Raw genomic sequence first — 13,579 nt, forward strand, 5'->3', positions numbered from 1 at the left:
TCTCTATCTCTATCTCTATCTCTATCTCTATCTCTATCTCTATCTCTTAGTTGGTCTTATGTAGCTCACTGAGTCTAAACTCACAATGCAGCTGAGATTGGTCCTGACATGAACTTCTGATGCTTTTGTCTATACATTTCTGGCTCTGAGATTGGAGGTACATATTACCACGAACCACCATTCCTGGTTTATTTGGTATAGATCACACCCCATGTGTCATGCAGACTATGTGAGCACTCTACATATGGAACCACATCCCCAGTCCCAGGAAGCCACCATTGTAAGATACCCCAGTCCCAGGAAGCCACTGTTGTAAGGCATTTTGCTTTAACTTAGGAATTTTGGAAGCTCCCTCTTAGTGATATGACTTACATCTACAGGTTTGCCATCTGAAGCTCGTGCAGCAATAACTGTCCTTCCTTGAAAGTCCACAGAATTCTTTTCTTCTGTGTGTCGACTTGCAATTAAATTACAATCCATATAGAGAGAAAGGACTCGGGACTGCACGCCAATGCCAAGTTTATGCCATTGACGATCAAAGAGAGGACGGAGTTCTCGATTCTTAAAAACATAGTTCAATAGATCTCCCTCAGCACCCCGGAACATAAATTCTACCACCTTCTTTGTACCATCAATCACTACCGATATCTGAAAAACAAATAAGACAGATAAGAAGAACATCTTTGTATGGCCTGAAAATTGAAGTTCAAAATTAGCAAAGTGCACACAAGTAAATGTTCCATGTGTACAACAGCATAACTGAAGAACTGGCTAACTGTGAGATGGTACCTGTGCCATTTGTATACATTGATGTATACAAAAAACCTAGTACCTTGATTCAAGTATGTTGGCATGAAGCATTTCTAGTGGTCTGTTCATTTACAAAAGGAACATATAAGGAAGTGTATGTGTTTATAAATATGTGATTATTTTACATCTATAAATGCAATTATATTATAATTATATAACTGTGTTATATATTCATAAAATAAGCATACATTTTTATGAAGTATAAAAGTCCTGATTTTAAGTTATACTACTGGATAATATTATCACATACCTAGACGTGCTTATACTGTTCTATAAGCATAATAGTGCTGTCAGAGTTCTCATATATGTTCTCGCACTAGGCTTTCTGCTCCATAAGAGCAGGAATTCTGCTTTTTTTAAATCTTTATTTTTTTTTTTGGAATGTGTTTGTATGTGTGGTATGCTGGGGTATATGTGGAGTACACGTGTGAGTGTGTATCGATGGGTGTGTGCATGTGTGTGTGTATGTGCGTGTGTGTGTGTGTGTGTGTACAGGAATAATGGACATATTCACACAAGAATGTGGGAGCCAATTAACATTGGGTATCTTCCTCATAAGCCTTGATCATATGAGAATGTGGTGATGTGAGAATCTGGTGAATGGGAAGTTTGGTTTTTTTTGTTTGTTTGTTTTCGGTTTTTGTCTTAAAGGTTTACTTATGTTTATTTTATGTGCATAAATGTTTGCCTGTACTTATGTACATATGTATGTATGTATGTACACTCCAGGTCTCTCCCTTGAACTGAGAGCTCATTGATTTGACTAGTCATGCTAATTAACTTGCTCTGGGGATCCCAGCTTTCACTTTGTGGGTGCTAACAGGCGGGTCCCACCTCCACGTGGCACTTATGTATGTGCTGAGGATCTAAACTCCAGTCCTCATTTTTACGTGACAAATGCTTTCCCCACTGAGCCGTTGCTCTAGCCCTAGATTTCTTCTTCTCATCACTTTCTAGCACAAAGCACGTGGTCCATATTTGTTCTTATTGATGAATCCAATACTGAACTATCAGCCTTCAATTGACAAAGGAACTTTAAGTAAAGAAATAAACCTCTTTAAGAATAATATATCTGAGAGGATGTGTAGTTAATTAATGGGGTGAAGCCAGTCAATAAAGCATCTGTGAAAGAAAAGCAGCTCCACTGTCTTCAGATAAAATATCAATCTCCAAGTTTAAAAAGGGGTATTCAGGGTGTGGCTCAGCGGTAAAAGCAATGGCTGTTCTTGCAGAGGAGCAGGCTTCAATGCTCAGCACCCACTTGGTGGCAAATATTGTAACTGTAGTTCCTGGGGATCCAGCACTGATTTTTGACATCTCTGGTCATCAGCAAACACATAGTGTACGTACATACATATGTATATACAGGCAAAGATTTATGCATGTAAAAGTAAATGGATCTTTAAGACAAAACAATCCACCAACCTCTCGTTCACCAGATTCTCACATCACATCAAGGATATCCTACTTAACAAGGCTTGCAGTTTTCTATTGACGATTCTCCTAAACAATACAATATTTGGGCACTACATCTACCTCCAGATTTGGGTACACAGAGCCACTTTACCCAATCATATGAATTGGTAGCTTACCTGAGGCATATTCTGCTGGTTTAAAATCTTCCATAAAAACCACCGCTCCTTTTTGGTGCTTCTTCGTACCCGAAACATGACAGCTACAGAGTATTCCTCTGGAAGGCCTTTGGGAAATATCTTACTATGGGAAGAAAACAAATAAGGATTGTGGGAAGACTGAAGGTAGCCAGGGAAGAAATTCAAGTATAAAGCTCTGTCAGTAATCCCTCAGTCATAGCTACTCTCAACGGGTTTATAATTTATCATTCATTTTTTTCAGTTGTTAGAAATATGGAATCAACTGTGTCTGCATTTTCTATATAATTTTAATTTTCATTCTCTCCTATTATAATGATTTGATATGGTGTTCTTACAGCTTGGGATATATAAACAAGTGGGTAGGCTACAGTACATGGAAGAGTCTCAGAATTCATTGATTTTGGATGAACAGCAGTGATTTAGGAAGAATAAAACTGGGCTTCCTTCACGGTTTTGGTAGGAAAAAAACAGGGGGAACTTTTTTTAAAGTACCATAAATCAAGGAATATTTTCTGAGGAAATTTTACCATATTTAAGTCTTTCAAATAAATTCCTAATATTGATTTCCAGTTAAATTATGATGACAATAAATTAAATGTGATTTGGCTGTATTGTCATACCTCTAGGAAAATTAGTCTTTGTAGAAAGTAGAAGCCAAAGAATGGCTCTAATTTCTCTCTCTGTCGATTTCAATGTCAAGATACTGGTCTTGGTAAAAACACAAGGAAACAAACAAAAATTCACAATATATATAACCACACATCCTGAATTTGATTTTCATCAGATTGTAGGTAGTATTTATTTCTTTTCATTGGATGTGAGAATTCAGCAATATTGAATGAAACTCTGTAATCTTGAAATGAAGCTGCTTTTTACTTCTTTATTTTTTCAAGTAAGAAAGTATGTCACTTAAGAACAAACAATATTTGGAGTTGTGTTATATAGATAAAGCACCATGCACTTAATTAGTAAGACTAGCACTCCAGATTTTGCTCAGCTCTACTGGAAGTAATAACAGAAAACCTTTTTTCCATCAATTCCATCCAAATAAGTGCCAATAATGAGATATTGTATCTTCTAGAATTTCTACAGCATCAAATGAAATTTTATTGAATTGCTGGAGACAATTACTGTATTGTTCTAAGTACTGTTGCTTAGTTAAACATAACAACAAAATGTGGCCCGAGATGCCTAGTTTTTCTCTTTGGGACTATTTAATAAGACTTAAAGGTAAGTATTTGTAGGATTGAATTGACAACACCAAGCATATTTCCAAATGGAAACTTGGAAAAACTACAGTTGAAGGAAATCCCAAGCCCTGTGTTTTTCCCTTACCACATGTAATAATAGCTGAATATTCCCTTTTGCTTCCAATGCCCTACCACTCTTTCCAATTCTCCATTTTGAAACTCTTAGGATATGTTTCTAGAACTTGACAATGCTATTATATATTGGACATCATTTTTTCTTACCATGTACCTCTTCAGATAAGATCAAACATGTTCAGGATCACATGACCACAGACTTACATCTTTCAACAAGGACTGTATATTAGCAAGAATTAAAAGAAACATATTTCCCTTGCTATTTTCTTTTATTCTCCCTTTAAAAAAAAAATCATTTCTAGGTACCTGGTTAACTCCTGCATCTTTGAATATCCTTTGTGTGGATTAGTTTTCTCTAATAGTTTTCCCTCTGATCCATACAGGAAGTTATAAAGCTATTGGATTTCTGGTAAGTTGTGCTAGCCATTCATATTGAAAAACGACTGTGATGAAAAACACTGTCTTTGTTGGCATGGTGAGTCAATGGGATGCTTCACTGCCCGGTGTGATTAGCTGCAGTTTCTCCAACCACTCTTTAAATGTTAACATATAGTGATTATTTCTCTAGATGTATTCCCATTTTCCCAAAGAGAATACTTCTGTTTTATACATGGTAAATGATATTCATATGACTATAAGCATTCTGCAATTGTGGAAATGATGTGTAGAGGGAGCGTAATGTGGGAGTCTCACGTTCACTATTGAATTTCGCTTTTGCCCCATTTTTTGGTGTCCTGACTCATTCATATGTTTATTCTCTTGTTGAGCTTAGTCTTCAATGTTTATGGTTCAAATTCTTTAGCTTCTAAGACCCCCATCTCCTTTGTAGTTGGATAAAGAAGGCAATAAGTTGGTCACTTTGGGCTTCATACTCTCCCGCTCATCTGGCACATATGTATACACACAGGAGTATTTATTTGCACACCTACACACAAACCCATGTGTGTACACCTATACACGCTCTCCTCGTTTGTTTCTGCATAGTCTGATTCCTCTTGATCCTGCGTAGTTTAGGAATCTGTTGAGGTAGATCCACTTCTCCCTAATGTTCCCTGCCTACAACACTGAAGGTCCTGTCCTTTGCTGTTGCTCAATCAGGCACACAGTCCAATTGCTTTTTTTTCTCTTCCAGAATGCATTGTAATTTTCTATTCAAGAGTGAATCTCCTTTTAAATCTTTAATGTGTCCTCTTCAAATGGTCTTGTAATCTTGCTTTACAAATATATGCCTTCTCTTGATTTTCTTTGACCTGGCTGTCTAACTCTCATTAACCCAGTGAACTACTTAAATGAACACTCCAAATACCTACATGTTTGCCAGCCCTTCAGTCCTTGTCACTCAGTCCTGAATTCTAACATCATTCCAATCATGTAGCCCACTTCTTTCTTCGCATTTACCCTCCTCAATCTTTGTGCAGGTCTTAAGACTATTGGTGTCTTTTGCTGTTGTTGTTCATATAAACCAAAATGTATAGCACTATGGGTACAGGATGGTTGAACTGTAAACTCTGGTGCTTATGCCAAACCCCCTCACCTTTTTGTCCTTAGCAACTACAGAAGTGTCTGCAAAGGGTAGATAATAAATGTAAGCACATCAATAAATGAACTGAGCTTGTCAGCTTTTCAGATAAAAACACGACCCCCGATCTTGCCTCTCTCCATTTTGATATAGCTGTGCATACAAACTACATTCACTTCCTCACATCCCTCTTATACTTCTATATGAAAAACAGAGTGGTGAGTTAATAATAGTAAGTGACATGGGTCCTTGTGTCGAGGACACATGTGAGGACTGCAGGCAACAGAGCCCAGTCCATCTACAGTGACAGCTGTTCTTTAGTGCCAGCCAGCTGGTACCATATGGGATCATAGACTCAGTGTTGTCAGATCATCAGCATTTCCCAAAGAAGCCAAAAGTCTACAGTTTTACCTAAAAAGCTTCAAGTTTTAAATTTTGACAATCAATCACACTTTTCATACTGTCCAGACTAACGAGAGACAAGCAGAACAAAGCCGGCACAATGACCAGCAGTTCGTAAACTTGGAATTACACCAACATCAGCTGAATTCTCATCTGGTATAAAATAGTGTAAAACTTTAAAAGATGAAAAAAAGAAGGCCCCCTCCCTTCAGATTAGGGGACTGTTAAGGGTGCTAAAATCAGAACAACATGATGTGAATGAAAAACCTGATGTTGAAAGTAAAATCAGCTCAACATTCCTATTAATAGCCAAAGCAAGATGGTAGCTGTTGGAGATTATCCCACGATCTGTCAAAGGGAACATAGCCATGAGGGTGTAGTGAGAGATGTCTTAAAATACCTTGCCTCAATGTCTCGGACGCTAAATTACTGCCAACTGCATCTCTAGGCTTGTTTACATTGAATACATTGAAGTATGCTTTGCTACTTTTTAATCTGAGTCCATTTTATGGTTGGGAACATACTTAATTCATATAGGAAAGACTTGAATTTTTAAAGCATATTTTATGGCCTATTCTTGACAATGTTTCACGCATATTTGAGAAGCACACATATTCTTCTACTTCAGGAAGAAATGTCCTCCAGAAACTATTAGATCATGTTATCTCAGAGGCATCATGTTTTCTTTGAGAATTTTCTACCTAATGGTCTTTTAAACTTTACATTTGATATTGAAGTTTTCCATAATTTTTATTAAATTATTTACTTCTACCTTTAATAGTTCATACATAAAAGTTGAACATAATTCTTTTCAGTAACTTATAATCTAATTTTAAAGTTTAAAATGTTCTTATATCCTAAAGTTTCTCTTGCATCAAAAATAACTAATTAGTATGGTTAATATGTAATAATTATACTCTCAAAACATACAGTGAAGAAATGTCTCAGAGTGAGTTCCAGGACAGCCAGGGCTACACAGAGAAACCCTGTCTCAAAAAACCAAAAAAAAAAAAAAAAAAAAAAGAAAAAAGAAATGTCTCTGGTATGCATTCCTAGTGTGTGAAGATCTTTATAATTATTATATTTCCATTTTAGAAAGTTATAATCAGCTTTCAAGAGCTTATTTCAAACAAAAACAAATATTTGTATATTTGTTCCTCTTGTTTTGCCTTTGCAGAATGTACACTTTAAAGAAAAATTTGTATATTTAAAAGTAAGATGTTAAAAACTATATCAGCCTCTACCAACTTGGCTTCTTGCTTATAAGACACACACACACACACACACACACACACACACACACACACACACAAACACTCGATGTGATACAGAATAATTTCTCTGGGCCTTGCCAAAGTTTCTATTATAAAAGAGAGCATATTAGATTACTTGTGTGCCACCAGAGAGATATAATGACAGCTTGCTATGTCCAAGATATCCAGCCTGAATGTTTTTGAATGGAGTGTAATTTCCTATAAGAAATCCTATCCGTTGCTTATTCAGTGATATTTCCATTAAGAAAAATATTGTTAAGCTTTACGCAAATGAATATATATAGACTATGCTATAAATTTTCTATGGAATATTTTAGACCTTCGCCCCTATTTTATATTCATTGCTTCTAGTTCAATATTCTCAATATGAATTTTACTCCAACGCATTAATATTAACCTACATTTGAGGGCTCAATGGAATTTTGAATTTAACCCACCATGTATTTTCTCTGTCTATGTTCTTCGCATTCATTTGTGTTACCTAAATATTTATGGACAGGTGAGGGCACACGCATACCAAATTAACAACGATAGATATAAAAATCAGTAATTTAAATGACTAGCAGTCATAGAGAGTGAACTTAAAGTTATTCTGAATTATCCAGTGGTGTCAACAAGAACAGCCCACCATCTTTTCCCCTTTGTGTTGACTACTGAGAGCAGAGTTAATGTAGGTAAAATCGAAAGTGTCTCTAAAGTCTCATGAGTCACATGTCTTAAATGACTTTGAATTTCTCATTTGTTTCAGTGTTGCAAAAACCTCTTAGTTTTCATCTCTTCTCTGACGTTCTCCACATAGCAACCCGAACTCAATCATACAAAAGAAAAAAATGGATTGAAGTTGTAGGGGAGGAGTTAGAGGATCCAAGTCCACCTCCTTGAAGTAACCAGTGAGGACCGAAAATGACATCAAATATGAGAACTTGTAACAGTGGGAGGCTGACCCCAGCAAAAGATACATTTTCTAAATATCTGAATATTACAGTGTTTCTCTTTGGGTGTCAAAATTGAGGAAGATTTATTTTTATCTTTCCATTCTCTATATTTAGTCAGCTTTTCAAAGAGCACGAATCCTATTAGTAATCATTTTAAAACCACAGCTGGTCTGAGTGTTGTGGCACACACCGGATCTGTGAGTTTGAGGCCAGCCTAGTCTACAGAGTGGGTTCCAGGATAGCCAGGGCTAGGTAGCGAGACTTTGTCTTGAAAAAAAAAAAGAAACAAATTTAAAAACCACAACTCTTTCGATTTTGAAAACAATAATACTAAGCCTTATTTAAAATGTCCTGTAAATTAACTTGTTTTCTTCAGAGACCGAGCCAAGAGAGAGATAATATAGATTATGCTTTCACCTCTTCCTAATTATCCAAAAGGCCATGTGTATTGATATGTAAGTTGAGAAGCAACTTTCTTTGATCACTGATAAGTAGACTAATAAGTACATTTTTCTATTCTGATGGGCAAAAAGTCACTAAAGTTTTTAATTTGCACTTTACATGTGAATTAAAAACAATGAAGCATCAGAAAAGGTGGAAAAAATCTTTGATAAAAATGTACCTGAGTGAATATTTTCATCACATATTTAAAATCCAACAACTAATGACAGAACACTAAGACATGAAACTGCCTTTGAAAATTAGCATTTTATGTACCCATGAAGGAATTCGTTTGTTCAGAACATTAGACTAGACTTTATTTATCCAACTTTTACATTAAGTAGGTTCTCTACTGAATTCTTCCCTTACTGATTAATGAGATTTCTTGCCAGGTAAAATTGATTTAAAGCCATTAGGAAATACAAATAAGATAATAGTTTGGATAGTTTGTGTAATATAGGAAAGCTCTTGGCAAGACATAGAGGATGATTTTGATCACTGTGTACCTTCAATTACTGTGAAATAAAATTGCACATCCAAAGTCATTTAAAGGTGTGATACAAGGTCAAAAAGTGTTGGAAGATGCCAGGATCCCCTCTTATTATGCATTGCTTTCCCAGAAAGTCCAAGCACCTAATATCCAGTATCCACTGCTAGGTTTCTCTTCCTCCCTGGGTAATGCTTGTGTTTATAAAATGCAAACTCTGTTAACACTCGACCTTACTCAACATTAATCCATGAAAACCAGTCACATGTTGCTACCAGGTTATTTAATAATCAATTCTCACTTTGGAAAGCACGGAGCCGAGGTCTGCAGGGATTATTATGAAGGAAGGAAATTTTAGTAGAGAACACAGAAGGAAGAATAAATTTGGAGTCCAAAATATCCCTTAGTTAGCCAGACCAAAGCAACATACCATTATTATGAGTACTCAAAATGTCACCATGAAGGATGGAGGGGCAAGACGGGGGGGCATGGAGGGAGGGGCAAGGGAAAAGAAGGGAGGGAAGGAAGGGAGGGGAAGGGGAAGGGATGGAAGGAGAGAGAAGCAGGAACGAAGGGAAGGAAGGGAGGGGAAAAGGAAGAGGAAGGGAGGAAGAGAGAAGCGGGAAGGGAGGGAAGGAAGAAAAGAGAGAGGGGTGGGAAGAGAGAGAGAGAGAAAGAGAGAGAGAGACAGAGAGAGAGAGAGAGAGAGAGAGAGAGAGAGAGAGAGAGAGATACTAAAGGGGAGATATAACCTTTGCCAACCTTGTCTGGACTAGCATGCCTGTATTTCTACCAGGTTTCTCTGCTAGAAGGCCAAAATCATCCTTTTGTCCAACTTCTTGCTTTTCAAGCCAAACACTTTCCTTTATCAACATTCTACAACTCAATAGAGATACAATCATTAGCCCAGGTGTTCCAGTCAGATCCCTAGAAGTCAGTTTATTCCTTACCTTTCCTTCATTATCAACCCAATCCACTGGCAAGTCTTACTCCTTCCACCACCAAATCAGACCAGAGTTCTACGCTCTCTTCTCCATCTGTACAATCCTGCCTGAGTGCAAGCGGTCAGCATCTCTCCAGTGGATTCTTGTTACACTGTCATGATTATACTGTCCCCTGACTTTTTCAATCTAGCTTGCACATGGTAGCTAGAATAAACTTTACACATCAGACAAGATACCTCTGTTACATAAAAACTTTTAGAACATGTCTTTAAGTTTGCAGAGTAAAGGACACATTTACGATGCTAACCCGGAAGCTGGCTCAGTCCTGCCTCTGACACATTGTCTTCCAAACTAGATTCTGTGAGGCAGCCGTGGTCAGCCACAGTAACCTGGATTTTGATTCTTTGAATACACTGTGGTCATTGAAGCCTTTGCCCATTGTGTCTTCTGTGCCTTCTCATGGGGCCATTTTTCCAGACTTTGTCTCCAAACTTTACGTTTACACAAATTCTTCTCCTCTTTCATGTCTGGGTTCAAATGTTACATCCTCTAAGAAGCTTAAAGTGGCCCTGGCCCCAGTCACTCCCTGACACATCACCTTGCTCTAGTTTCTAGTCTTCTGTGTTTTCAAATGTCTTATACATTTATTGCCAACTACCATAAAGTGATTTCCATTAAAACAAGGCTGTGGCCAAACAGTTTCTGTTAAACAACCACTGGAACTGTAACCTGTACCATTTGCAGAAACCCTTGATGCCTGTGATCCTGTCCCAGCAACTGAATGAGCAAAAATGTCTGTGTTCACTTGCTTAAACCTTTGGATACTGTGCCACAGTCTATCCAACAGGAAAACGACAGGAACAATTAAGCACCAAGTAATATTGAAGATTCATAAAAAAGAAACAAGAAACAACAAACAAACAAACAAAAAAACAAACAAACCAAGGCCAGCCATCTGATGGCCACTTCTAACAAGAAATGTAAGACCTCCACAGGAATTTAAGATCACTGTAGAGAAAACATTAACAGATGTTCCAAAAAAATTACAGCAAAATGTTAGTCAATAGTATTCTTCCATTCTTCCAAAAATCCTTGCGGTCATAACTATGAGGCACATGAACTATGAAAACATATGAAACATATACTGTACTCTTGAGGCTTAAGGAAATCCTGAAAGTAATTTACATCAACTGCCTCAGTTCCTAAGTGAAATATCAAAGCCATAGAACGTAAATGACTACCCTCCCATCTCTCTGCCAAGCAGAGATCATGATGGGACTTGAACTCGTGACTTTTTATTCCAAGGTCAGTATTTTCCAGGATATCAAGTTGCTTGCTTCCTCTTGGCTACAAATAAGATTGTCCTCATCATTATTGACTTGACTTAAAAGTAATCTTTTCTGATCCTGATGAAGAAAAGAAGTCTCTAGTTCTTTTCCTGAGCATTGGAGAATGTGTAAACTAATGTATTAGCTTTACAGAATTTAAGATTCATTTCAGTGTTTACAATAACACAACAATATTAGCAACAACAGCAACAAATCATATTTGGTCTCCAAGGAAAATATTCACTGTGACATTTGTATATCCTAGGTGCCTGGTATCCCCAAGGAGTTGATAATTACAGTTCCTTCCCCAACTGTTATCTGAGCACAGACCAGGAAGTATCACAAAACACACAGTAATATCTTTAAAATGGGTTAAGTACAGTCTGTCGTGTTCTAGGAGCGATACATACTAAAAAGGTAAAATCAGAAATATTTCCCTTATAAGTCTTAGAGCTTACTTATTTATTTTGGACAAGTACTTCTTTAATATTAACTCAGCTTTCAAGCAAGCAGGAGTAAAATCTCAATATATATATATATATATATATATATATATCAACAGCTACACAGTGGAACAAAAAGTATTAAAGAATTTTGACATTTTGATGAGAAATGCCTGTGTGTCTTATAAAAGAAAACCACTAGGGTGGGATTTTAACACCTTAGGGAGAAAACTAATAGGATAGTACTTAACTAAAAAGATGAATAATTCTTTTTCTTAAAAAAGAAAACAACAACAACAACAAAAAAAAAAAAAACGTAATTCCTCTCCCACTGCCCTTCCTTATGTGGAAGCAACGTCTGGAGCCTGGGTTATCTGAACAGAGACTTGGTTTGGGTTTTCTCAAGATAGTGAGTTCCCCGCTAAGAGAAGTCGTCTAACATAATCCAGACATGGGTGCTCAGCGAGCTCTAAGTCTTAGTGATAATGTCAAAGGTGGCCTGGCTGGATAACAATCAAAAGGATTGGTGGCTTTTTTTTTTTTTTTAATATAGAAATCCTTCCCACTGACAAGCTATAACACTTCTAGGAACAACAAAGAAGCCACTTTGGGGCAGGTCTACTGTGCATTGGGAAGGCCATTTTCTCTCTCCCTTGAAAGCGCACCAAGCACACGCTGAATCTGTGTGATTGCCAGAGCATGGGGAGATGAGGAGTCCCTCTTTAAGATGTAAAGGTAATGATCATAAGTCCGACTATTTTGAATAAGGATCGAGAACAGAACACTTTACAGAGATCCTGAGTCATTGTCCCACACACAGATCAATATCTATTCCACCCCGTTTGTCCACTGAATTCCCAAACCAGGGTCTGACGTTGCTACTGACCCACCAAGTGAACTTGGTGAAGTAAAGAACCTTGTTCCACAAGGATGGAAGGTTTCAACTGAACAAGTTGGATGGTGTTTCTGGCCAATGAGAAACTAGTACGGAGTAACCTCAAGGGGACAGATGTCATTTTCTACCCTTTTTCCAGGGTGTAAACCCTGGACGTTTGTCAAATTCAGGAAGGATGACATTGAAAAGCAATCACTTTGCCAGGAGGTGGTGGCACACGCCTTTAATCCCAGCACTTGGGAGGCAGAGGCAGGCGGATTTCTGAGTTAGAGGCCAGCCTGGTCTACAGAGTGAGTTCCAGTACAGCCAGGACTATACAGAGAAACCCTGTCTCGAAAACAAACAAACAAACAAACAAACAAAAACAAAAAAAGGAAAAGAAAAGTAATCACTTTTCTAAAATATCCACGAATACTTATTGGCACAGTTGTTTTATAGGGAGAAGGAAGTATAAGACGAACTGATTTATTCTCCTTCAAAAGCCTTGATGTATTCCTAATGAGAAAAATAAAAAGTATGGTGAAAAGTCATAAATTTATTTCTCTTGGTATATTAAGTGATTTTATTGTATAGAAAGGTTAAGCTGGTGGTTTTCTGTATCCCTAAAGGAATCACACCCATAGTGGGGCAAACAGCATCTCTGTCTCACACACAATGTAAAGGATAAAAATCGAATTGCAGAGTAAGAGATTAATAAGGAAAAGAAACTCCTAATTCCCGTTTTGGCTTTTCCTCACTATATAATAAAAAGGTGTGAGACAATGGGGAAGAACAAAGATTCGTATGTCTTCAAATTTTCAGTGCAGTAAAAAAAACCAAAACAACAAAACAAAACAAAAAACCAAAAACGAACAAACAAGGAGGGCATAATTTTTCTGAAAAAAAGTCATTTTGTTCATTACATTTCCCAAATCAAGTGTAATTTATGTCCAAACAGTGACATATTCAAACGGCGAGATTGTCGACTATAGACTGTGGTCCCAAGGCGAACTCTTCAGCCAGTCTCATAGCCCAGAGCCTAAACTGAAGCTGCCTTTTAAAAAGTGCTATTTCAGTAGACCGAATGCAAGCTTTCCAGATCATATTTAACAAGACTGACATTTGTTTATTTATTTTTCTTTTCAAATGGATGGCCACATGGAAAAAGATTCTATTTTTAAATA

The 13,579-nt window shown here is 37.1% G+C and overlaps 1 protein-coding gene and 1 non-coding gene across 2 annotated transcripts in view; both read right to left on the bottom strand.

The window, feature by feature from the left end:
• The window catches only part of Col19a1 (collagen type XIX alpha 1 chain), a 298,384-nt gene that overhangs the window by 258,436 nt on the left and 26,369 nt on the right, over window positions 1-13,579 (bottom strand). Inside the window, exons 4-5 of the mRNA XM_028767241.1 lie at window positions 2,403-2,526; window positions 373-648 (exon numbers count right to left, since the gene is read on the bottom strand). Coding sequence (XP_028623074.1) covers window positions 373-648; window positions 2,403-2,526 — 400 coding nt within the window. The remainder of the gene's footprint in view (window positions 1-372; window positions 649-2,402; window positions 2,527-13,579) is intronic.
• Window positions 12,093-12,231, bottom strand: LOC114621066. The gene has a single exon (XR_003711389.1). It is a non-coding gene; the product is annotated as a small nucleolar RNA SNORA64/SNORA10 family (small nucleolar RNA).

Source organism: Grammomys surdaster, unplaced genomic scaffold, assembly GCF_004785775.1.
Source record: "Grammomys surdaster isolate TR1022 unplaced genomic scaffold, NIH_TR_1.0 171, whole genome shotgun sequence".
NCBI lineage: Eukaryota > Metazoa > Chordata > Mammalia > Rodentia > Muridae > Grammomys > Grammomys surdaster.